The sequence below is a fragment of the Molothrus ater genome, chromosome 1 (assembly GCF_012460135.2).
Source record: "Molothrus ater isolate BHLD 08-10-18 breed brown headed cowbird chromosome 1, BPBGC_Mater_1.1, whole genome shotgun sequence".
Taxonomy (NCBI): domain Eukaryota; kingdom Metazoa; phylum Chordata; class Aves; order Passeriformes; family Icteridae; genus Molothrus; species Molothrus ater.
The window spans coordinates 128439600-128466650 of NC_050478.2; the positions used below are offsets into that span (position 1 = coordinate 128439600).

Here is a 27051-nt window from a genome sequence, read left to right on the forward strand (position 1 = left end):
TGAAGAAATACACTCTACTATCCAAGACAATTATAATCCATAAATATAATTCAAAATACTGTCATTCATATTTTGATCATAACAGTAACCAAGACTTAATTCACACAATTAAGCTATGTTGAATAATGTCCAGGATAAAAGAATTTCTTTTCAGAAACAAGTTACAAAATGTAAAGATATGTGAAGAAGTTCAAGGCATGCCATCACACTTTACGAAACACCCATGACTTCTTCCAGCCTCTCAGCTTCCTCCACACACACATTCTTGAGTTCATAGCAATACACTGCAAGCAATAACGTTATTGAGAATCTGAAAGACAGCCTAGTCAGGCATTTCAATAGCAAAGACATTAGAGAAATCATTCAATTCAGTTTTCAAAGAACAGGGGTATTTGTCCTGTTCCACATGAAAATGCAGGTATATTTTAAAAGTGGTTTTAAGGAGAAAGGCCTTATCTCCATGAGTATTCACTCACACAGAAATGTTAACAAAATAACCCATCCTATACTCAAAAAAAAAAAAAAAAGCCTAGAATGAGTCAGTATTTATCCCTTATCCTTTTTTTAAAAGATCTATTACAAGGTCAATCTGGCATCGGACTGCATGAGCCAAAACTACTCTTCAAGACTGTAGTTTCTCATTTCAATTGCCTAAAATTATAAGTCTGGGTAAAACTGTGCAAAATGTGTAAAATTTCTTCACTGTATCAGGATCATAACAACCTCTAAGGTTTATGAAAGCTTTATAGTAAAGAGTTCAAACATGAAGCCTCTGTTGAAATTGAGATCATCATTTGCTGTTTATTGAGATCAAAAGAGCTATCAAATGTAAATAGTTTCAAATAAATAAAACTAATAACAGAAATAGTTTGTGCAGTTGTCATTTGAAGGACTGATAATATCCACAAAGCTTGTATTAAAATCACAGGGGTTTTTAACAATCAAGAGAATCCCAAGAATCAGAACAGAAATGCAGATTCTGAATATTAGTTCTGCTAGGTATTCGTTTGCAAGTAAAGTAGTTTTTAAGTAAATTTACAGACTGGAAAGGAGCAATATCTCTTGGTTCAAAACAGTAGTTTACTACTGTTTAGAGGAATCCTTTCCTCATGTTTGCAGTGTTATGCATCTTTTGTAGAGAAATACAAACTTAAACCACATCTCCTAAAGACCAACTTACTTGTATGCAATAACAAACCATGGAGTGTATTTCAAATCCTAGTGACTTGGAAAACCTGACTGTGACAGACTAATTCTTCGGTTCTTGCTAATTCTCAACAGAATGGAAATGATTATGCATTGTCACAAGTATGCTACAGTTTCGTGTTGCAACTCCATACAGATCACATTGCAAGTCCAGCAGTGAGAATCATTCAGTAAAGGGCTTGTTTTTTTCAAAATCAAACAACCCCAGGGAAATAATCAGAACACAAAGCTTGCACTGAACCAGGGGAACTGAGAGAAGTTCCCTACTTACACCTTGCACGTTTCCCATGTTGTTTTTGGGTCCTACAAAACGACTGAAAATCTCTTACTATTCTTCTTCAAAGACAAAGAAATAAGGATGTTTCAGTAGCTCCAAGTGCTAGTAAGTTGCCAAATACCCTGAAAGAAGGTATTCAGCATGGATTAGGTTAACTTTCAGGACAAGCATTGCTTCCTTTCTATACAAGTAAAAGGTTGGTTTAGTGAACTGCCATTCTGAGGTCCTAAAATTTCTATTTGCTGCACAAAATGTTGTATCAAATCTGGAGGCTGTATTTTAGCATTTACATTTCTCACCTGCATAAACCTCATTCTGCTGTCTACTGACTCATTCAATGTGCATTTCCCTATATAAATTAGTATATAATAAAAAAAAGAACAGGAGTATATTTAATATTTCAGTGGTACTCTTATTACTAAGAATTACTACTGCTTGCTCTCACATGATTTATTATTTAAATTTTAATCAATCTGAAAGTGTTCATAAACATAAAAGATGACTGTTCAAGGTTTTTTTACTCCCTTGAAATTTAATCCCCATTTAGCTAAATAAACCATTCACCAAGATAATAAATTGTACAGAAGAAGTGCTACCATTATCATTTTTATTTGTTTGAGCTAGAAGGAACTCCCACATAATGATAATTTTGTACAGCTTGAATTGAATGCTAATGCCTATATATTTAAGGCACTTAAATGAAACTGAAAAAGGAATAAATCATTCAAACATTTTGAGAATCCTAATCTAATGCTCTGACAACTGTCAAAACATTTCCACTCCTTGCTCCTACTCATGGCCATGAACCATGTAAGCAGTAGTCAGCCTTGAGACCTTTGAAAGAGGAGTATTCTTTGCAATTCTCCATCATCTGAGGTGCATGCTGCTAATACTGGTCTGTACTAAACAATTTAGGAGGAGAATCTGGAGTAAAAGGCAAAAGTTTAGCTTGAAACTTGATATTATGAAGATCTCAAACAGATCCACCAAAGAACATTTCAGACAGCATAAGTATCACCTTATATAAGGTCCAAAGCAGACATATATATATAATGTCTACAGAGACCAAAAAAAGCAAATTTAAAATAGGAAGTTAATAGAAGTCATCTTTCCAGAAACTGAAGTTGTATTCAGAAAAGAAGAGAGATAAGAATGAATCCTGGTAGACCAAAATAGTTTTAATAGAATAATCAGTGTAGGCATAAAGCAAGGAGACTGCCACAGTCTTTCTGGATTAGATCTTTTCTGTCCATATTCACAGTGATTAGGAAGGTATTTACTCTAGAATATTATTTTATGCAGAATAAACTGGAGGACATATCTTGAACTAATATTTCAGAAAGAGAAGCTATAAAGTGAGTCAACAAAAAAATAACATTTTTTAAATTAAATTATAGTTAGCGTGAAAAATCTCCAGTCTAAAATAGTTAGTAACTGTAATTGAGTCTTTTACTGATAAGTATAAAAGTTGGAAAAAATACCAAAATGTTTCTAAGGAATTTCAACATTATATCAATTGAAGAATAGACAATTGAGTCTGACATCCACATTGGACGGATTTCTAGAAACTCAAACACACAAAAATTAGCAAGCATATGAATAAATTATGATAAAACATGGAGAAGTCAGAATGGATTTAGTAGAGGGAATTCACATCTGTTACATGTATTAGAATTCTTTCAAGTAGTCACAGAGAAAGTAAGAAAACGGGACTTAGTCCTACTGCTCAGTTGGGATTACATGCTTTTAAAGAATCTCAGCTGCCATGGAATAGGAATAAATTCATCCATGAGAAAACTTAATTAATGAAAGGACAAGAAAAATAAACAGCAATAAATGATCAGGGGTTTTTTAAGCAAAATTTTCACCAGCAAAGCCTCACAGGAGATCAGTTCAGAGATACTCTGTTCACCTTATTCATAAATTATCTAGAACAAAAATGAATGAGGTGGAGGAAAGCCTCACACTAAATTAGCAAAAAGAAGGAATAGAGGAAAATGCCAGCTGAGAAGTGTTGCAGAACAGTCTCAGACTGAATGGAGAAGTTGACTTACTGAAAGACAGATTTGGGTTAGACAGTAAGAAAAGCTATCTGTGGTGAGCATGGTGAGTAGGAATTACCTAAGACTCTGTGGAAGAATCTCACTGGAAATCTGTCAAGAGAAGTCAGACATATCTATCTGTCAAGTTCAAATGATCCATCTCAAGGAGAATCTAAATGGTCTATCAGAATGTGTCATTAGGAAATGAAGCATTCTTCCTAATGCTATGTTTCTAAGGATGTAGGCATAATGACTCAAATATCTGTCCTAATTGGCTTTTGTAATCAGTCTAAATGAATACAGAAATTATCTCTCTTATTACTAGCAACATGACTTAGTCAGTTATAAAAAAAAAACAAATAAAATTTGTAAACGTACTGAAGGCAGCATTTTTAAGTTACCTTAATGGAAACCAAGGCGATTTGACACATTTAGACATAATCTCAGTTATTTTAATTATCAGGAACTATTATTAAATTTTTATAATTTTTATTATTTTAAACTTTGTTAATCAAAAACTTCAGTCTGTTATTTAAACCTACTTTTCAATCTTAGGCAAGAAATACATAACATGCATACTATTGTCTCCTACCTTACAAAAGATAATATTTACCAAATGCATGGTATTTGTAATGAGCATATTACTGAAAAAAATGACTTATGGAACTAAATTATATAAAAATATCACATGAATAAACATTAAAATAATAAAATTGTATTGTTTACAAAATACATATTTTCAAAAAAGACTAGCATAATACCTCTTGAATATTGCCATAAGTCTTCTACAAGTATCTGTCAGAATCTGAGAAAGATTCTGTATATCAGATATGAGCATTTTATCTAAAATGTTGAGTAAAACTATCTCAGAGGAGTTTTCTGTGATTACATCAGTTGTGCTGAATTTTTTACTCTGTCCTTCAGCTTTAAGAATTCAGATGGCTGTTTACCACTTGTTATACTATAAACTCCAGCATATACAGAACAATATATCTTAGTGCATTTAATTATTTCCCAGAAATAGGTTAGCATTTGCATATGTATGTACATATCAATATGCATAATATGTGTGGTATGTACAATAGCTAATAAATGTTTTAAAGCACATTCTATCATATAAAATGTTCTAGCACTAATTTTACAATAATCTTGTACAGAAGAGCCCAGGCAAGCATTAGCATCACTAGATATACTTCTGTTTCTCAAATAGAGACTCATTCACCAATCAAAGAAATTTACTTGCTTGTTAGTCAAAAAAGGATATGTATTAACTTAAAAGCCATAATCACAAATTCATAGGCAATTGGAAATTACATGAAATGAGGCCAGGTATCTTAAAAGGCCCTGGAGTAGATTTCTCCTTGGAGGAAATCCATTTCTGTAGTTATGTGATTTGGATTCATAAGCAATGAGTAAGAGACCCTGAGTTTAGGAGGAACCTGCTGTTCAGCCCTCACAGCTCCATACCTTGTTGGACCGCAGAGACACTCTTCCTCCGCAGCGCGCGCAGAATTTTGTTTGGCAATAGGAACAGTTATGGCCACAGCCATCAGCAAATTTGGTTTTGTGGCAGATGCCACAGGTTGGGGCATCACCCTTCTGCTCCTGGTGCTGCTGTGATTCTTCACCCATCTTCTTCACTTGCTCCTTATACATCTCAAACTGCTGATGTAATTTTCTGCAGAAGAGAAGAGATCATTAGTTGCTGTTTACTTTTTCCCACAAATACTTCACAGTCACTAAATCATAATCATTTTTACAAATGAGAGAGAAACACTGTAGTAAAGCAAATATATTTAATTTATGGTGTTCCAGAAGTGCTACATTCAAGAATTACTTCTTTTTCATTATAACTTAACTCTAGGAGGAAGCTCAACATTGATAACACTGAGCTTGCAGTTCAGCTATTACAAAGAGATGAAACTTTGCTTTAGGGTGGGACCAGATGTTTGCTATAAATACAACAGCTGGAAACACAGGATAAGTGATCCAAGAGCTCAGATGCTAAATAATAAACTAGCTAAGAGGAGGAAAAAAATCTAATTATTCTTTAAAGTATACCTTTATCTAATTCCACCAGATAGATGCAAATATCTTTTCTTGATCTAGCTTATCTTCATTTATCTAACAACACTGCATAGAATAATGATTCCAAAATGATTTTCAATGACTTTTCAATCACCAGGTTTAAGCTCATAATAAGTTACCTCATATTAGCAAATTATTATAAATCATTTAAGCCATTCATATCATTGGATAGGAGCTCTCATCTCAAGTAAAATGTAAAGTAGAAGACAGCATTAGATGTAAAATCCAGGAAAAATTGCTTAAGATACACATATATATTACCATCTATTTCCAGAACTGGAAACAAATGCAGTCAGTAGCCATGAGTGTCCAGAACTGCAACGTTAATTTGTCATGTTAATCCATCCATGTTTCTGAGTCCACAATCATCTAATCTCAATACATGATAATGGGAAGTGTCTCATGCTGACCAAACCTACAGACACATCTAATGCTCTTTAATGGTAGTTTTTCTCAAGAGCTCCATTTCTAAAGGTAAATTATGTCATGGGAAATTTAATTTTCATTATAAATAGCCATAATATTTTAGCTTTTGCAGATTCTGAAAAAGATGGGAAGGGTGACATTGCATATCACAAGAGTTTCAAACCCATTGAGGAAAAAAAAGAACTTTTACTTCTTTTTTTATCATTGTGATTTAAAGGGGTCTGAACAGTGATGTTTAAATTTAATTAATTTTGCAATCAAGACTTTAAAGTTTAGTAAATTAGAAGTTACTAATCTCATTTAGGCAGATTTTTTAGTTACTTGAATAAGTTCACGCAAAACCCAAAAAATTAAACACTTTTGTGAAATATTAAAAATGTAAAGTAAGACCAAAAAAAAATTGCAAAAGGCATTTATTTTTCCTTAGAATTACTCTTCTTGAAAATATTGAGATTAAGTTAATAAAAAATACACATGAATCATTAGAACAAAAAATGATCTCCTAGAAAAGAACTAAATCCAGGACACCAACTTTCTTAAACATAAATATGTCATTTATATAGATCACATATAAATTAATGATGCAAAACTATTTCATCAGAATTTTCAGAGGTGCCTACCAAAACAAGTATTACACAAGTCAGTTAAAATTAACTTAAGCAGTTATTTACCATGGATATTCACACATATGGCAAGAATTGCTGGGATTCACTTTGTTTTTCAGGCAAACTCCCCTAAGATGTACTTGACATTAGACCACAGAGGAATTGTAGGAACAGGCAGGCAGCTCCCTCGCTCCAGCAGGAAGGACAGGAGGCTGGAGTCATGCCTCTCCTCTGTACTAACCTGCTGCCTGAGCTCCCAGCTGCCACCAGCCCTTTCCCAGGAAGAGGGAAAAGAGGGTTACTTCATCTGCTGATGTGTCATTTTTCTGTGTACCTGCTCTTGTCACTTCAAGATCAATCCTGAGTCCAGCAGTGTGGACTCCCAGCAGCAGTGGCTCCCTTTTCCCTCACCTTCAGCCCTTTCCCACCTGCACCAGCAGGGAGAGGGGCTCATCTGGGACCTCTGCAGGAGGGAAGGCAGAGCTGGCATTGCCCTAAAAGCCATTTGGGCAGTCAGGAGTAAGGAGCTTCCTCTGCCTTCTCCCTGCTTCCAAAGAGCTCACTGCTGAGTGCTCTTTGTTGAATGGGGCAAGACACAAGTTACTAATAAGCAAGAGCTGAATGAAGTTGAAAAAACTGGAAGTCTGGAAACATGGCACATTTCAGTTTTTACACTGACACTATATAATTGGTAGTTGGTAGTCTGGCCTGTTTCCATCAATAACACATGTAATCTCTGAGACCTTGCCTGCCTTTTAATTTTGCTTAACACTGCATTCTTCATTTAAAGCATATTATCTATGCTGAACTCCAAGTTTATTTTTAGGCTGCATTCAGTTTTGTGGCTTCCTTATAATCTACAGCCTTTGTTTCTATGATTACTTGCTTACCAGTCTCACTGATGCATAAAAAGCACAAGGCTTTTGCCAAATCTTAAGCCTCATGTACTGAAATAATTTCACTTGTATTTCCTCTTGGGCACAAGAATCTATGTAAAGGTCATAACTTCTCCTTTAAAGTACAAACTTTCCAAGGTTATACAGAGTAGTTTTCCAAAATCCTTGTTCTAGTAAGAGACACTTCATCTGCCAAAATTGTTCCTTATTACATCTTTTTCTGGTTTGAGAAAAATATTACATGTATTGATAGCTGTCAGAAAAAAATTAAACAGAGACGACAAGGATCTATGAAATATTCCGTTAGACACAATATGTGTTCTATTTACTAAGCAGAACCACCTGAGATATGTACTCAAAACAAAATACAGAGTATTCATTTTAAGAATTTCATTTTTAAAATTTTGATCTGTACTGTAGATAATTATTTTTTTATCATCTAGCCTGCACAGGTTTAAGCCAAAATTTAAGCTAAAAACATACAGCAATAATTAGGTGTTTAGAATAGCACGGTATCTGCAACACATTTAGCAAAAACTTTATAACGTATACATTTCAGAAAACATAACACAAAATAAAATTCCATTTTGTTCAAGCTGTCTGCAGTCATTGCTGCCTGAGGGCTCGGAAGTTCACTTGCTAGGGAAATGAAAGTAACCAGTACCAAGGCAAACTTCAGAGACTGAAGCCAAACTCAGGTATCCCAGGACTACAATTTCCAGTCCCAATATCCAGTGAGTTACTCTGTTAATGCAAGAGGTCAAGAGCCATCCATGATAGTTTAGGCTGGAATAGACTTCTAAGATCATTGAGTCCAACTGTTCACCCAGCACTGCCAAGGTCACTGCTGATCTATGTCCCCAAATGCCACATCCACACACCTTTTAAATACCTCCAGGGGTGGTGACTCAAACACTTCCCTAAACAGCCTGTTCTGATGCTTGAAAACCCTTTCCCTGCAGAATTTTTTTCTGGATATCCAACCTACACCTCCCCTGGTGCAACTAGAGCCATTTCCTCTCATCCAACCACTGGTTACCTGTAGAAGAGCCTGACCCACACATGGCTGCACCCTCCTTTCAGGCAGAGAGCAATAGGGTCACCCCTGAGCTTCTTCATCTCCAGGCTAAACAATCCCTGCACCCTCAGCTGCTCCTCATGGGACTCCAGACCCTTCACCAAATTCATTGCCCTTCTCTAGACACACTTCACCACCTCAATGTCTTTCTAGCAGTGAAAAAATGGGTTCTGCCCAAGAGTTGTATTTCAGGTCAAACTTTTGTTCCACAATGAAAAGCCTTATTTTTAGACATGATAGGGACTTTTTTTGTTTGTAAATCCAGATAGTTATATTAAATCATAATTAACCGCTCATTTAAGCGGAAAACTCAGAAATGCACACCCATGACCTATTTATATAAGTGTATTTTAGCAACGGCCTCTATAGCACCTACCATCTATCTGTACTGATGCAAAGTCTCTCTTTACTACATTTGTTTCAAAAATACAACTATGTACTTTAACAACTGCTATAAATTTTCGAGGAAAAGGAGAAGTTGGCGTGATTTTACACAGACACCTAATGACACTGAAAATTTAGTCTGGGAAACTGGTAATTAAGTTCTGTTCTTGTGAGAATTACTTCCCTGAACCACACTTGTATTGGCTGGAAGTTACAGCTCATGAGGCTTACATGACTAGACAAGCTGTTTTTTTTAAAACAACATATGCAAGATAACTTCATAAGAAGACATCTCACTGTGAAAAGCAACTATGCAAGATTTAGGATTGCTCTGCCAGCATCAAGATACAGTCTGTATTTGAATACTTCCTCTGTTCTGGAATGGAGTTAATTTAATTCTGCTTTTCCTGATTGCCCACCTTTCCAGAAATGAAAAATTCACTATCAGTCAAAAATTCAATATCAGTGAGTCTGTCTCTCCTGATCCGTGCCAAAGGCAAGTAAGAAATTCAAGTTTATTATTGACATTTTATTACTGTACAGGAATTTTAATTTTCTCCTTCCTTCCAAAACTATCCCTAAAACTTTCAGCATTTTACCAAAACTAAAAAAAAATTACTGACAAGTAGTTCTGAAACTATACCTACCTCCCAAAAGCTCACATAAATGTTTCTGAAACTTCTAAATATGCTAAAAATCTGCCACTAGAAGGGCAACAGTTAAGAAAGAATCCAGGATGCTTAGGCCAGATGTGAGCATAGAAGCCACTTCTCATTTCCTCATTTCTCTCTCAAAGTTTTATTACAGATGTAGCACTTGCCTCATTTCACATTCTCAGGCACAGACCACGGATGTGGCTTTAATCCAGCTTCAGAAAGGGTTTGTTCACTTTCAGTTCTGCCAAGTCCATTCATTTAACAATTTTTCTGCTGGTGGCAATGACTGGTAGCATATTACATTCTTCCTGTACTGTACTCTTGAAGTGCTTGCTTTTACAATTGTGCCAGCTAACCTGTCACTGCCTACACCCACTTCTTAATGGATATTACTCTTACATATAGAACCCCATGTGTTGGTAGAGGTTGGGAAACAGCAGGCTGAACAGGAGTTCCACTGATAACAATCCCTGGAATGGCTGGAAATGGGCAATGGGTGGAAACCAGGCAAGGAGCCAGTGATGTGTGTGCTTGCATTACAAATTGGACAAATTACATATGGTCCATATTAGCAAGAGTATGAGCAGCAGATTAAGGGAAGTTATTTATTCCCTTTGACTAGCACTGGAAAGGCTGCACCTGGACTATTGTGCCCAGGTTGGTGTCTGCCTGCTATTGATGGATGTGGAAAAATTGGACACATTTGACAAGTCCAGTTTGTCAACAAAAAAGAAAATGATCACAGTCTTTTCTCAATCCAGTGAAGAGGAATGGACTAAGGAGTGATTTAACACCTGTCTGAAACTAGCTATCTAATCTAAGCATTACTGAAAAGAAAAATTACAGAGCCAAATTCTTCCTAGCAGTCAAAAATGCAAGTCGAGCAGCAAAAGGCACTAACACGGCACTTTGTGAGGAGGTTCAGGCTGGGCATCAGAAGAAGCACGTACATTTAGAAGGCAATGCAGCACTGAAAAAAGTTGTCCCACGACACTGTGGGATCACTACGCCTCCAGCTTTTCAAAACTTGCCCAGATAAGAGCTCCAGTTGCCTTATCTGAGTCTTGGCAATAACCATGTTCTGAGCAGGAGGTCAGTTCAGAGACACTCTTCAGAGAACATTCCTGTTGTTACATTATTGGCAAGAGCTTTACGGAATCAGACAAGAGATATGAAGTATAAACCCAAGCAGAATCATAAGGAAAAATATTCAACAAGAACTATTTGGCTTAGCAGTGTTGAAAAGAAAAAAAGTAACCACTTTTACTAACAGAAAAACCCCAGACTTGATGTTTTTCATAAACTACTGTGAGAATAGCTCTCTCAAAGTCTGACCAATGAACCCACATTTGCTTTCAACTCTATGAAGTGCAAAGGGCAGAAAAACCTGGTTTTGATTTATGCTTTGATATGAGTATGCAAAGGCAGTAAAATAGAAATGAAAGCTAAAAAAAACCAACAATGTTCAGCAATGCAAAATAGGACATTTATTAATTGAAAAGTGATCATTTTGCCAGTATTCAACTGAAATGAGAAAGGGCACCACACAAAACTCCTCCTCAGAAGACTATGATTCTGCTCTAATTCTACCAGATAAAGAAAAATTAAGCAACCAAAGACTCAAATCTAACTTCAAACAAAAACCTTACATCTAATTCTACTTGAAATTAATGGGTTATCATACCCAGGCAGATAACACAACTAGAGTATTGAAGCCATTCACAATTCAGAGTTTTCAGCTTTCATATCAATGAAAATGAAATATTGACAGAACGTAGATATCAGCAGAGATCTCTGCAAACATTCACTCAATTCACAGCACTTTAACTTTCTTGCTGGCAAGATCTCAACTGTCTCATTGGAATTGACATAGGATTTCTAACTGTCTGACTTCCTCAAATAAAAATTAACTATCTTCTAATGTCAGAAGGTTTAACTTCAGGACCACCTAAGTGAAATATCTAAGCTTGGACCTTAGAATAAAAAAAGTATACTTCAAACTGAGAGGGCTTAAAAACAACTGTCAAGTAAAAATGCTGCTTTTTAATCTATGCACTGGAATTTACAATAAGTAGGAGAAATCTAAGATATTGAAAGGAGCTAGACATCAAGCACTTACTTTGATTTCTGCTGAAAGTACCAGTTTTAGCTAAACTTTCACAAACTTTGTCTTTTAAAACAGAAAGATACCATAAAATCCAATTCATTTGAATCTCTACCTGCCCAGAGTCCAAGAAATCTATTCAGAAACAATAACTCCCAAGCTTATCTCAGAAGTGCGCATAGTTTCTCCTGTGAGTTGTACTTAGCATAAATATTCTGATTTTTATCTATTTAAGCAAAGAATATAGCATAAAATGAACTTTACTATTTTTTTTTCAGGCAGGAAATGCATTTTCCTGACTTTAAAAGTTAACAGATTTTTTCCTAGCATTTTCAGTATTTTGTTTAGAAAAAGAAGGTTAAAAGCAAATAATGACAATATTTGCTGCTATTCAGCAGTGTCAAATAGTGAGAGATTTCATTTTGACGTTTTTTCTTAATAGAGTAAATCCTCCTGAAAATGTCAGTGGAAACAAATCTAAAATTTTTAGCTTTTTCACTTATTATGTTTTGAGTTGGTTTACAGGTGGAACTAACTAGGAAAAGACCCATGATTTTCATGTCTTCTAATCTCTAACCTATTAAGGAATTATTCTTTACTTTAATTATTCTGTGATATTCATTAACATGAAAGAGACACATAAGAACAGTGATGTAATTTTAAGTGCAGAACATCTTTAAAGAGCATACAGATTTGACCAGTCAGAGAATAAGACGGCCCTAAGCATGGTAAAAGGTTTACTTACAAAAAAAAAACTTTGTTCACACCAAGAAAAATACTACCTGCCTCCCAATCAGCGAAGTATTTATTTATCAATATCATATTCTCACTGAATTCACAAAAAAACCTTTAAGAAACCAAGAAAAAAAACTCAAAGAAAAACACCTCAATATGGCCAAAGTCTGGATCCCAAGTAAAAAGGGCGCAGAGTTAAAATAAGTTCACACATATGGAACTTGATGTCTTTGGATAGTTTCCCTGAAAAATACTGTAAAATTCATATACTTTTAGTCCAATGCATAAATATATTCTAAATCTAAGTGAATTACATGGACTGTGCCAGAAATGCTGAAGAGACAAAAAAGAGCTAAGAGAATGGAAAGGAAGCAATGTGGCTGCTAAATGATCTTGCCCTTGGTTCATACCAGTGCCGCTGCTCAATTACAATTCAAGTGGGAAAAGCCAACTATATCTGAGCTACTGAGCATCCAAAACTACCAGATCTCTCTTTCAGTGTCTCTTTTCCATGCAAAGGAGCAGATGTAAAGATATAAAGATGTAAAGAACGTAAAGATGTTCTGTTATGACCTAACATCATTTGCTTCATGCTGGAGAACGAACCCAAATATTCTCTGTTGGTGGGAACCTCATAACAGACTGTTCTCAGAAGTAAAGTACATGGCCAATATGATGTCTTAAAGTTGGCCTGGCTCCATTCTCTCTTTTCCCCACTTATTAGGCTTACAGGTCACACTGCATCATATTTTGTTCACAGTTTGACCTCCCTCACAAAATAGAAAATATTCTCCCATTGCATTCTTCCTGACATCAGAATGAATTACTTACTTTGGTATGACCCTAAATAAATTTTTGGCTACAGATGAAGTCACATCACTGACTCTAGTTTAACTTAAAACAGTCAGAAAGTCATTTAAAAAAAAGACAAGCAAGAATGTGGGCAAAAAAGCCCCCTGCATCTTAATAAATGAGGATACAACTGTAAATGAATCGACAGGAAACACACCAGCTGGACAAAAAGCCTACCTGAAACAGACAGGATTACTTTACCTATTTTTTTTCTCTTTATAATGCTCAGTATTGAATAAAACTGCAGCCTTTGTTTATTAATTTTGTTTATTAGCAGAAGTGAAAATGCTCTTTATTAACAGGGGAGCAAGGAACAATAGCTAAGTACAATAGTCCTGTGAACACAAGAAAAAGTGAACATGAAGATGAACACACAGGCTAAAAAGGACTGACATAATTAATGCTATCATATTTCTGTATGGGTTTAATGATATTGAGATAAGCCAGACAAAATGCATAAAAAGGAAAAAGGAAGTGGGTAGCTCCTGGCTGTACCTGTTACTCCCAGTTTTCCTCAGAACAACAGATACTTGCTCCTACCTTTTCCTCAGCAGTTCAAAGATTAAATTGCAAGATTGTTTCTTGTTTCTTTCTAATTGTAAAAGTAGAATAAACAATTCAGTAAAGATGAATTTTAATAAACAAGAAACAAACTATAACAGACATAAAGCTAGAAAGTTGCAACTAAGTTTTAAACAGACATAATAGAGTAAAACATCCAATTTATCAAGATCTTTTCCAACGCTTGTTTGATGATAAGAAATATGGGCATTTAAAATTAAAGACAATACCACATTGCTCCAAAAGTTTAATGAACAAATCATTCAGATAAAGCTCCCTAATTTCCCCATAGCTGATAGTTATGAGAGTAACTACCTTTAAACCAGTAAGGTTCCTTCATAAGTCCATATGGAAACTACTTTACACCTTTGAATGTTTTCACAGCACTCTGTTTTATTTCAGTGTAAACTAGAAGGTTCTAATTCTTCTTTTCTGGATCTTATTTAAAATCCTATGTTACAACAGAAGTTTCCACAACTTTCACGCAAATATTATGGTGATTACACTGTGATATTTTTCCTCATTCTCCATAGCTGCTCATGCTGCTCATAGTTAAAAAAAAAATTAGAAAATCATTTCTTAAACCATTGTGAGTCTGTGTATTCCTACAATGTTTTTCTTATTTGACTCTAAAATAGAATCAAAAATGCAGCTAAGAATGTTTTTCTCCACAAACAAACTCTTCATTTTTCCTCTAATGGATTTTTTCATCTAATTCTTTACCTCCTCCAGCTGTACTGGAAGTATCAGTGTGACTCTGGTTTCAATGTCTAAGAATCAAGAGGGCAAGCTAAATCCATACTGTTACACATAACTCTGGTAGTTTTCCTTCTGCTCTTTACCCTTGCAACAAGGCCAACACTTCCCAGGTAATTTTAGGTCTCATTTAAAGTAAGATTAACCATGCCAGTTGTAACTGAAAAAGTGCCTGACTCTCCAAGGAAACTCTCCAAGTTCATTCCACAACTGCATTCATGCAGTTAAAAATATTTTATCTCCAGTTCCATGGCCTCGTCCCTGTGTTTGTAATCCACACTATCCCAAAGGAGCTGCTTGGATAAAGTGCTGAAGCTGTAAGAACTGAACCTCAGCTGACAATGAAGATCAAGCAGTTGAACTTACAGCAAAAGTAGGCTTCCAGGAACTATGTAAAACATAAAAGTAGGCTTCCAGGAAATGTAAAAATTACAGATAATTATGGTCAATTTTTTAACTAACTCATTACAAAAAAAATATGTAAAAAGTCAATCTGCATGCTTTACATGTCCAGATACCTTCAACTTCACATAAAAAAGTTTTGCCAATTCTGATACAAAAAAAAAAACAATTGTCTCAAATACAATTGTGTTTCAAGTTTGGAAAAATAGTCCTAGTGACAGAAGGAACCTTTTAGAACTCTCTCATTTAATGGTAACAATGCAACATGAGCTCAAGCTTTACTGAATATTAAAAAGGACTCCATCAGAGACACCTTACAATAGGTGATACTCTTTGAATCTTCAGTTCTACTGATGCCATGGTATTATCATGTACCACTGCTGCTAAGCACTTTGGACAACTCAAAGTGGAGTTTTCAGAAATTGTGCATAGGAATAGTGAACTTTTCTTTCCACATTCAGTCTTATATTGATGACAACCAGCATCTGTCCTTAATTTCTATAAGAAAAGGCACAATGGACAGGGAAGATCTTTAGCCTTATATTGCTGTAAAAGAAGCACATCAGGCACAGCATTATTCACATCCAGAATCATGACACACTCAACTACCACCTCTTGCAGCTGTCTATTAGAAAATCCCAACCAGAAATCAAAATGTCTCTAGACCTACAAGTCAATCAACCACAAAAGATCCCCAGGTAAAAAAAAAAAAAAGGAGAAAGGGTCAGAGCTCCTTACTGAACAGAAAGGAAATAACATCTTGTGACTTTAAAAAAAAAAAAACAAAACAGCAGAAAAGTGTTTTATTTTCTAGAATTATGATTATCTTGCAGCTATTGCAGCACCCTTAATATGTTATGAGCTTTATGCAAAACTCAAGACTCCTATTGTGATATTTTCCACACACAGTTGAGATAGGATGTAAACAAACTTTCATATCCTATACAAAAATTCTCACCTGAAATCTAAACTCCGAGAAATATACTTGGCTCCCATAAAAGTTTGCTTTTACTCTTATTTTATCCTATCATTCTACTTTTTGTATCTATGCTGATAAAAACATGCTGGTTTTTATAGTTAGAAGTTTCTTCCTCATTCACTTGAATGCTGTTTTGAAGCAGAAATATTACACTAATATAAAAGCATTAGAAATCCAGTTGTCCCTTAATTATCTCTACATTTTTGCAGATACTGCTTATTTTAGGAATTCTATTAATTATCAGTTTTAAGGAACCTGAGGCACATTTATAAAAATTTTAATTACTAGAAGTTATTTTTATACAGCCTTATTATTTAAAGTATACAAATTACTGTTCTAGATAAATTATTCACTCAGAAGTTTCACAGTTTCTCTTTGATTTTACTTGTTTGCACAAATGACACTTTTATTAATTTTATTCTAAATTTCCTTCTAAAGGGATACAGTATTTACCAAATGTGACAGAAAAAGAGGCTAATTCATATGTTGGCAATTAAGCACATTGCAACATTATTACATTTATAAAGGGCATCTCCAGCAGAGATAGTATTTCTCATAGTAACTCGGGTTACGTTTTTTGGATCATCGGTTGACTTACAATAGGAAGCCATTCACTTCACAACTGTAGTTTTAGAAATGTCCAAAAGAAGTAAGGTACTGTGATCAATGTTTCTATCTTTACTATGAATAGAAAAATTACTTTTTCATTGGACAATTACACACATAGCCAAAATAAACACACGCTAAATAATAGGTCAGACTGTCTCGGCTCCGAAATGTAACACCTCCTGACATTGCAGTATCATGATTAGAATGAGTTCATTCCACATTGTTTACAACATTCATGAGCATTTTCAATTATTAAGTAGCCCCTATCTTTTTACTTCTGTGACAGGAGTGTTCCTATCTTGATGATTTTCCTTTTCTAACAAACAGGAAATAAATGTGACCAATGCTGGGAAAGCCAGTGTAAGAAAGTCTTGGTTGTGCTCAACACACGGTTATCTCAACTTCACCCAAGCAAACTACACCAACATGTTTGATGCTGAATAATCACCACCAGAAGTGGAATTTGCAATTATTCCTGATGCATCTCAGTTTTGACTGTGTCAGAACTCTTACTGTAAAAGTAGCACCAATGAAGCCACATTGTCAGCAGCACTCTAGGGGGAGAGCCTCTTGAAAGTTTGCCAATTCGCAGAAGACTTATTTTCCATACTGCTCATATTTTTAAAGTAACAGGAAGTAAGGCCAAAACACAAATTACTCTCATCATGCTAATATATATTTTTTTTTAATGAGGAAGGAGCTCAGTGAGACTGATGTTCTCACCTGCAGAAGGGTCTTTTTGTAAGTGTGTGAACAAGGTGTGTAATGATTTTCCCCACATTAATTATATCTAAATCCATGCCTCCATACATCCCCTTTACTGTAAAAGTGCACTGAACTCAAACTTCACTTCTCAGGAGTAAAATATGTCAGTTTAGGCTGCAACAGTATTTCTACATTTAAGATGAAAAGTATTTGATGAAAAGTATTTGGTAAAAGAAATGAAATTTTGGCAACAAAAAATGTATAAATAGTAGTAAATCTAATACTATTTCTGACAGATAATGCTTGAGTTTTCCAAATAAGTGTAGTTTTACAAAACCACCCCAACTAATCAGTGTCAGAGAGAAGATCAGAATTTAATCCTATATTGAAATCCTTTAACCTCTTAATTAAAGCCTATTAATTAACCATTAAGAGCTCAGAGTTACTGGGTACACACGAGGGTTGTAAGAGAACGAAGCCAGGCCACCAGCTGGCCTGCTGCCCATAACCCCACAGAGTGAAGGAAGCAGCAGCAGCGGGCCCTGGGAGCTACCAGAGGGAGCAGGGACACTGATAATCCTGTGAATATCTGTTTTTCTACAAAGCTTGAGTACTGTTGCAAATATAAATAAATTTTACTCGCATTTGTATAAGCACAACTGCACTTAAACAAGAAGGATAAGTCTTAGTTCTGCTCCTCATCGAGCACTTATTTTCCTGCATTGTAGTTCTTATTTCCATGCATTTTATTTTTTATATTTTTATTGCTCAGGGCACATAGATTACTATCTTGTTATGCCATTGTGTAAATTGCTGAGAAGCCTTTTTTCCCATTTTTTTCCTTTTTTTTAATAATAATATCTGCAGGCCTAATCCCTGAGTGGGTTCAACGCAAGTCAAACTTTGTAGACTCTGGCAGAAGGAAAGTCCTACTTTATTAGGCGATTTTCCTTTTGTTCTTTCTCAAAGAGGTACCCTCAACTGCCATGACTTTGTAAAAAACCTGCTATCCTAATTGTAGACATTGTGGAATAAAATTTGGGGGGAAACAAAGAATATTTATTATCCTTCCCACTGCAGAACGTGGTCAATTCCATCATGCTCAAAAGCAATTGGCACTCTTATTTTCTATGTCTTTTGTATGCAGGACTAACCAGACATCACTATTCGAAGATGAAACAACATCAATACTGATGTATTTCCAACTTTTTCTCCTATTGTAACTAAGCTGCTTGAACAGGATCTTTGTAACAGTCTGTTTCCAACCTTGGAAAGAGCCTTCTTTAAATATGGACACCCAAAGAAGCAGTTTATTATACCTGCATCTTACTTTCATCTTTCCCTGGCCTCTAAAGGTAGAGTCAAAAGAGAGGCAGAGGCATGGCTGTGATATCACAGCCAATACCTGAACAAATCACCAGAGGAGATAAAGTTGTGATCCCAGGATTATCACAACTCGTCAATGTTGCATGTCTAAGCAAAGAAAGAATATTCATTTAGTGTATATAGGTAATTAGTATTGTAACAGCTAGGAAATGGCAAATGTACACAATGGAGTTCCAAATCCAATAGTTAATCTTTTAAAGAATAATTTCCAACAAGAACACACAGCATAATATTTTCTTAATAAAATTCAATATAGGTACTGTAAAGAGAAGAAGGCAGCAACATCACTAGATAGGATTAAATTTGACTTCAGTATACTCACTAATTTAAATTCACATTTAATCCTGAAACAGACAACATGCTGCTGTTTCTGAAGTTACCTGTTAATCAGATTTTTGTCATACAAATATTAATGGTTTTCACCCTGTTGGTGAACACTGCACTAGAAACAATAAAACATGTTTAGCTCTTAGGTACATAACTGTAAGAAGGGGTGTCCACAATTGTTCCAGAACTGTTTTCTGACATGGTCAGTATGTTGGATAAAGTATACCTGAGATTAGAGGCCTGACTCTCTTCCAGCTGACAAAATCAAAGTTCTTGCTGCTTAATGGCCTCACACTGAAACAAGAAAATCCATTTCCTACAACAAACCTATTCTTACTAATCAGCAGTGGAAACAGAGTATACATACAGATGCAAAACTCCCTTAAAGGATGAGAAAAAGGTGACATGTGAAAGAGTAACTTGAGTTACTGATCAGCTTTCAAATTTTGGGGCAATTGAATAATGCAAGTGACAAATCCAAATTCCAAATAGTCCTCGGTAAAAACTGGATTTTTGTTTCTGTGACAGTGCCTTTTTTTGCTCTGTGAGAATCTTCACCGTCTGTTAATGTTATTCATAGATGAGACTTTGTACCCAGTAGTATTCCTCCTCACCCCAGGCTTCTGATCAACTCACTCTGGTACCATCTGTCTCTGTTTGTTCTGAGGCCAAGATACTCCAGGAGCCACATCACTATGAATTTACTTTCTCTCTCTACAGAACAGAATCAGAAAAGCATCTTTTGGAAGAGATAGGTAAATTTCCTACTTTTTAAAATCTAAAATATCTTTAAAAAGATATTAATTCTTCTATCATCAAAGAAAGCACCCATAAATGCACAAGTAAAAGCAAATGGGAATGATGATGTTGAAAAAGTAAAAAGTACACTCATCTGTAAATAGAAGGGCTGATGGAGGGTTTCATGATACAAATATTCTGGGGACTGGCCTCCTTTTGGAGCATACCTGAATGTTCTGACTATCTGTTCAATTGTCCTTAAATCTCTAAAACTACAACTACAGTGAAGACTACCATCACATAAAAATCTTCCCGTGATGATAAAAGACAATTGTCTCATCTAGTATGTCTTCTGTAAGCAAACATGGCAGATCTCCACATCCTGTAGTCAGCCTTTCTAAATCAGTCTAGTCCTTTCCTGCCTTAAATAAGGGAGAATAGACACTTTTTTCCTCCAGCCTTGCTGTCCCCCAACAACACTTCAGTTAAAGAATGAACATTATATTTTTTTATAATTAATTGAGAAAATAGTACAACTATTCCTTATCAAAAGAATAAAACAAGACAACAGTGATAATAACACTTAACTCCTCTTCACTCTGAAAATTATACAACAACCAGTACAAATACATCAAAATAAAAGTACACAACTGAGAGACTAAACCCTCCCAAAGACAAACACAGCATTAACTCACAGGTTTCAATTTAACAGAAATGTTGTTGAAAGAAGTTGGGAATTTAAAAGCATGTAACCAACATTACTGAACTTGCACTTGAAAAGCTCTGCAGCTGGGAAGCATAACTGTATTTTCAGCAAGCCTAATTGTGTTTCCTGACTCCAGGGGACAGGAATTCCCCAGATACTCTTGACTGACAGGTCTGGTTCTGCTTTCAACCTGCAAGTAAGCAAAAATACCCACTGCTAGTCAAACTAAGTATGATAAGCATCACTGTTTCCACTGGTATCATTAGCAGCTGGAAGTGCCCATATTAGCATTCAGTACTGCCCATAGCTGGGTCATTTGTAGAGGTCATTCCAGAGATACAAACTAGTCTCAGCACCAGCATTCAGTAGGAAGCCTTAATATATATGGCTTAGACCACACAGGAAGACTTTGTGAAGTACCAAACATTTTCTGTATGAACAAACTCCATAGAGTTAAAAGGTATCCACCAGATACATGTCTAGAGTTCCTGGCATTAACTGTTTCAGAACTTGCCTCCTGGTTCTGAAATTTGGTATTGTTTCATGAACCTAATTGCTGATTTTCCAGGAATTCAATCCAACATCTTGAGGGTATTTATGCAGTTATGGTGCTATAATTGATTCAACCATGGTCACTGAATTTCTCCTCTTTTCTGAATATTTATTCAATATTTTTCATTATGCTTTTATCATAATATCGCTACCTGTGGTGCAAAATAGAAATATTTAGAATATTTTTAATATCAAATTGCTGTCCATTAAAACTACCTGTTGAAAGTCTTTTTTATTGCACCAATCACTACTGATTTAAGAAGCCTGATGTATTTGATACAAATAGCTAAAAGTAATTAGTAAAGACAGATTGTTTCAGGAAATGTATAAAAGTTTATTTAGTGGTAAAAAATAACATCTCTGACTTGAAATCTGTCATCAGAATTGTCTTCATCTTATTGGATGAATTGTCTTCCCAATTCATCCACTAATTAAAGAACTTCTAGTTATTTCCAGAAATTTTTCAATCACTCAGTAGCATGCACAGCAGAAGAAACGAAGCTATCTTCTGGTTATGTTTTCTTATTAACAGTTTATATGGAGGAAAAAAAAAAAACAAACCAAACCTGGGATTACTCTGGATAAAGATACTGCTCTCCAAAAACTATACAAGTTAACACCTTTACATTATTCATACCCTTACTCATGTGTGATACCTCAATAACCTCAATATCTTGGGAGGTTATTCCTCTTTGGTAAAAGCCATGCTGAGTTTTTCCACATAAAATGTTGAAAGGATGAAACAGAAAGGAGGAGATAAGGAGGAATATATTGAGGAGAGGTACCAAAGGACTGTTTTGATCTCCAGCCTCATGCAAAAAGTCTAAAGAATCATCCCTGGAGAAAGTAGCTCTTAACCTATAATACCAGGTGAGCCTAAATACAAGTATTGAACACTAAAAAGCTCAAGTCAGCAATTTTCATAAAAAACCAGAAGCTGTATTACCAAAACAAGCCCAAGTCAGCCACAATTATTCCTCCTAAGTGATGAAAACAGACACTCATAACTCTGCTGTCTTATGTGAGTGCATCCTGAACATACTCTTTACATTTACAGTACTATGAGGGTGGCTGCATGACTCACAGAAGCATGGCTTCAGGGAAGAGAGAGATCAGTTCTATTAAAGTTTAACTAGTTCCAACATCCTTTGATTTTATGATTCTGACTGCTAAGCTTATTATTTTCTCTTGGAAAATTCAACCAAAAAGAAGAATACTAACCTATAAGCATCTATTTTGACATAATTTCAAACTAGATAATGCAGAAAACACTATAATGGGTTGATCTATTCTCCAAATCCAATAATATTAAATTAAATTTAAAATGTTTAGAACACCGAAAATACTGACAAAATAACAAATATCCATGGTGAGGAAAACTTGAACAGAATGGAGCAGCACAGAGAACCACAAAAAATACATGGGAAACTTGCCAAAGAGAGAAGAAAATCTTTAAACTAGGAAAACAGTAGTCTTGAGTTTGAAGAAGACAGTCTATGAAAACAACTTTTGTATTATTAAAAGGAATTGTCTCAACTAACTGGCACCCAGAAATCATATACAAGAAGCACAGCCTGGCTGGTCATTCTGGTTCTCTGTTAGGTTTCAGACTAGGATTCTGTCTGTGCACAAAGGCCGTAGAATTGCTGAACTCCCAAGCTTCCCTTCAGTTTCAAGCACTCTAACTGCTGTTCTATAGCAGAAAGTTTTTCTGCTGGGCTTGTATTTCTAATGGGAATATTAATTCAAAATGAAAAATTACCAGAGGGCAAATAATGGCATAAAACATGCCATGCAAAGTGATTCAGATAATATAAACCCCATGGAAGTTCAGACTTTGGTATTTGCTGTGTTCACAATGAGAATCATGAACCTGACCACAATTAAGCAGCATAATATCACACATGTATTTTTTGTTTTCCATCCAATTATGAGAAGAAAATTGCTCCCTGCTTGAAGAGAAAGGCAAATATATTAAAAAAGCTGATGAAATTTTCTATCAAACTAACAAAACATAAGAAAAAGATATTTATTTTTCTTTCCTTTTGCTTAGTCTCTGCCAAGTCATCTCCATGAATGTGACTAAGAGGTTATTTTCTCAAAATAGAAACTCCATAAGAAAGCTAAGAATATGTCACTTATTGTAATATTTCCTTGGTTAAAAGAAAAAACAGTTGTTAAAAAGTTATTTCCACAAACTTGAATTTCCCTCAAATTGACATAAATAAAAGTTTCTGTACCATGAATGGTTGAAAATTTATAGATAATCCATAAAAAAAAACCTCTGTACATCATAGCAGCTGTTTGTGCACTGAATAGTCACTTCTCATTAAAAAAAAAAAAAGACTTCCTTTAGCAAGTCAAACTCATCTTATGCCACTTCTCAGAATAATCTTACTTGGAACTAGTAATAGTCCATGTAAAATAGTGTTCACATCACTTCCACTCACAGAATACAACATGTCCAGCCATTTTAAGGACACTGACATTAAATTATCATTAATAAGGTAGAGCCATTACAGTGCAGCAGCTGGGGTCTGATTTTCCCTAGAAGTTTTGACCTTGCTAATATCAGGACTTGATAAATCATATAAATTGATGCATGATTTTTAGCATCAATTCTTCACAGAATAAGATGCATGATTCTTCTTTGGAAAATAAAAATTAAAGCATTCATTAGGGTTACAGTTAATGCCAAAATGAGTATATAGAGCCTCTATGTCCTGCAAGAACACCTTTTGCCTCTGTCCTAAATGTTGCATTTGAAACTGAGTTCACTGATTCAGCTGCAGGCTTAACATGGTTTCCTCTTATGATAAGAGTATCACTTCTGTCTTGTTTAAGTTAAGCTTAAGCCAGCATTTTCTAAATCTATTTGCTTATCTCATTCAGACAACCTGTCATCCCTCTAGGGGTACTGTCTATTTATTTTTGAAAGCAGTTCAAATCAGGATGTTGTCAGCATATTAGTAGTGCCACAGCCTGTGACATTCACAAACCCTGAGAAATTGCAAAAATAAGAGTGAAAATATTTCCCACAAAGGTTTTAGGAGCAGTTCTATGTTAATATGTTGTCTAGAAATCATCACCTTACATCTTTATGCATATACATAGGGAAACACTCCCTCCTTCAATCATATAATATGTTTTACTACTTCTGTTATATAACACAAAACATCTAGAGATTTTAGTACACAAAATAGGTCAGATATAGCTCCAATTCAGCCCTACCTTATATATAAGTGGGCATTTTCCTTTATTATTCTTTTGTTCAGTTTATTATTTGAGTAAAGTATATAAATACAGATTATGTCATTTTGGGGGACTTCTTTCACCTTTTCCTTGCCCCTAATGCCAACTGCTGGCCAGGTAAGTACTTCTGGTTGTATTCTTCTTTCTATATGCAAGTCTGTTTTCATAACCCCATATCCTCAAGGAATTCTTCATTATATCATACTACTTGGTTTTTGGTTTAAGTTTAGCTCTATCTTTCACAAACAGACAATAGGTTTCTTACATTTTCCCTGATCTTTTTAAAATTCCTTAATAAAGTTTATAAATAAACTTTATTAATTTTTTTAATGCAGCATCTATTCCTTTTTAATTAACCATATTCTGTGGTTCTACTGAATTACAAATCCATGTATGTTTTAGGATTTAAATAGATCAATTGGGGTACAATAAGAAATATATTTATTATGATTACTATATTTACCTGTTCCAAAAATTTATTCATTATATAATGTTTTATACATGTTTGTCAGCATGTCTGCTGAAAAAACTTAGTTCTGCTATATTCATAGAATCATTAAGATCGGAGAAGACCTCCAGTATTGAGTCCAACCTTTGGCTGAACACCACCATGCTAAATAAACCACTGCACCAAGTGCCACATCCAGTCATTCCTTGAACACTTCCAGGGATGGTGAATCCATCTCTTCCCTAGGCAGCTTCTACCAATGCTTAACAAGCCATTTCTTCACTGAAAGGGTATCCTAACCCCATAAACATTGTGAACAATCCAACCAACATAAAAGTTTTTCTTGTATTAAATATTTTGAGAAAAAGGTCCAGGACAACCATACAATCAGGAAACTACCATGTCATGTTGCAAATGGTAAATTTAATAGTCTCAGTAAGAAATGTAACAAGCCATCAAAATGACATCAGAATGACCAAAGCAACAGAAGTTCTTTTGTTACCTCATATTTACTACATTAAGGAGACAAAACCCATTTCATAGTTAAGAGGTATTTTGTGGATTTCTATTTTCATTTACAGAAGCTACAATCTCCCTGTATTCTTTTTTTATATATATTGCAAATTATAATTTTAACTCATTTACTCTGTTTTCTTTCTATCTTACTGCCCAAGAAAACACAGCAGAATGTTAGACTTCTCATGACTCCAATGTCACAACTATTGGCTGCAGAGACCTATTTTTCTCTTTCCTGAAATTATTTTTTCAAGTAGAGTGTTTTTAACAGGTTCTGTAAAAAAGCAGCCTGAACAGGAACTGCACTGACTGCAAATAAACCCACTGAGTGCATATATATAGTGTAAATTGCATTAAATAATGGTTGATGTGGGTTTGCTATCTTGAATGCTGTGACACTGATCACTGTTAACTAAAAAGATCTAATTAGGCTTTTAAAAGGAGATAAGACAACAATGATGACCATAAGCAGTTCCTATCATAGAAGGAAAAACTCTAACTCCAGCTTAAAGGTATTACTATGAAATATAATAGACTGCGTGGAACATAATAGAAATGTGGAAAGGTTGCCCATGTTATAGATAAATTATGTAACACAACACCAGAATTTCCCATTGAAAATATCAGGAAGCAGCTTTAAAATAAAAAGGTGACAATTTCTCCATACAGATAATTAAGTTGAAGAATTCAGTTTCACCAAATTCTGAAACCAGGAATACAAGTAGGTGTAAAATGGGACTGCAATTAACAGTGGCAAACAGATTCCTTATTGCCAGGGAGTAAATCCAGCAGCATGCATGCAGCCACTGCCTCAGAAGTCACTAAATACCTGTATCACAACCATTCTATGCACACCCTTCTCTTTATGTGTGTTCTCAGGTATTCATTGCTGAATACTGCCAATATACAATATTACAATAGTGGAATCTTCAGTGCCTTCTAGCACTGGAATTCCTTTATTGTGACTGGAGATTAACACCATTACATAACATTCCAAGACTCATTCAGAGGAAAGAAATAAATCCCAAGTCCAACCCTTAGGCACAAGACCACCACATCCTAATGAGGAACAACCTGAATACACCCTTTACAAAATCTATACCCTATAAATCTGAAGAAATAAAAATTGGCAGACTGATTGTTAAGCATCAAAACAGTTGCTTCAGAGGGCAACTAAGAATTTCTACTCTTTAAGGATTAAAATAGGGAAATATCTCAAACACTGCTGATAAAACTCATGATGAAGTACACACATGCTGGAGATAGAAGTATTCTTCATCAAGGCAATATATGCAAGACTACTCTCGGTATCAGAAGATCACAGAAACTGGGAGAGGTGCCTAACATCTGTGGAAAGGAAAATGTCACTGCCATCTTGAAGAAGCGTAAGGATCTACAGAGCCACAGACTGGTCAGACTCATCTCAATTCCTGGGAAAGTGACGATACAACTAATCCTGGGAACTATTTCTAGGAACATGAACTACAAAGCAGTGATCAGGAGTCAGTAGGCATTAACCAAGGGAAGTCATACTCAACCAATGTAACGACCCTCTACAACGAAATGACTGCAATGAGGGGAGAGCAGTGAATATTGTCCATCTTGTCTCAAATATAGCTTTTCCCATTGTCTCCCATAACATCCTCATAGAGAAGCTGATGAAGTACAGACTGGGTGAGCAGACTCTGAAGTAGACTGGGACCTGGCTGAATGGCTGGGCCCAGAGCAGGGAGATCAGTGGCACGAAGTCTAGTTGGAGGCCAGT

The 27051-nt window shown here is 35.3% G+C and overlaps 1 protein-coding gene across 26 annotated transcripts in view; it reads right to left on the reverse strand.

Moving 5' to 3' along the window:
• RIMS2 (regulating synaptic membrane exocytosis 2) overlaps window positions 1-27051 on the reverse strand; it is a 448046-nt gene that overhangs the window by 355841 nt on the left and 65154 nt on the right. For all 26 annotated transcript variants that reach the window (XM_036406572.2, XM_054515962.1, XM_054515958.1 and 23 more), the window contains one exon: window positions 4993-5203. In XM_036406572.2, coding sequence (XP_036262465.1) covers window positions 4993-5203 — 211 coding nt within the window. The remainder of the gene's footprint in view (window positions 1-4992; window positions 5204-27051) is intronic.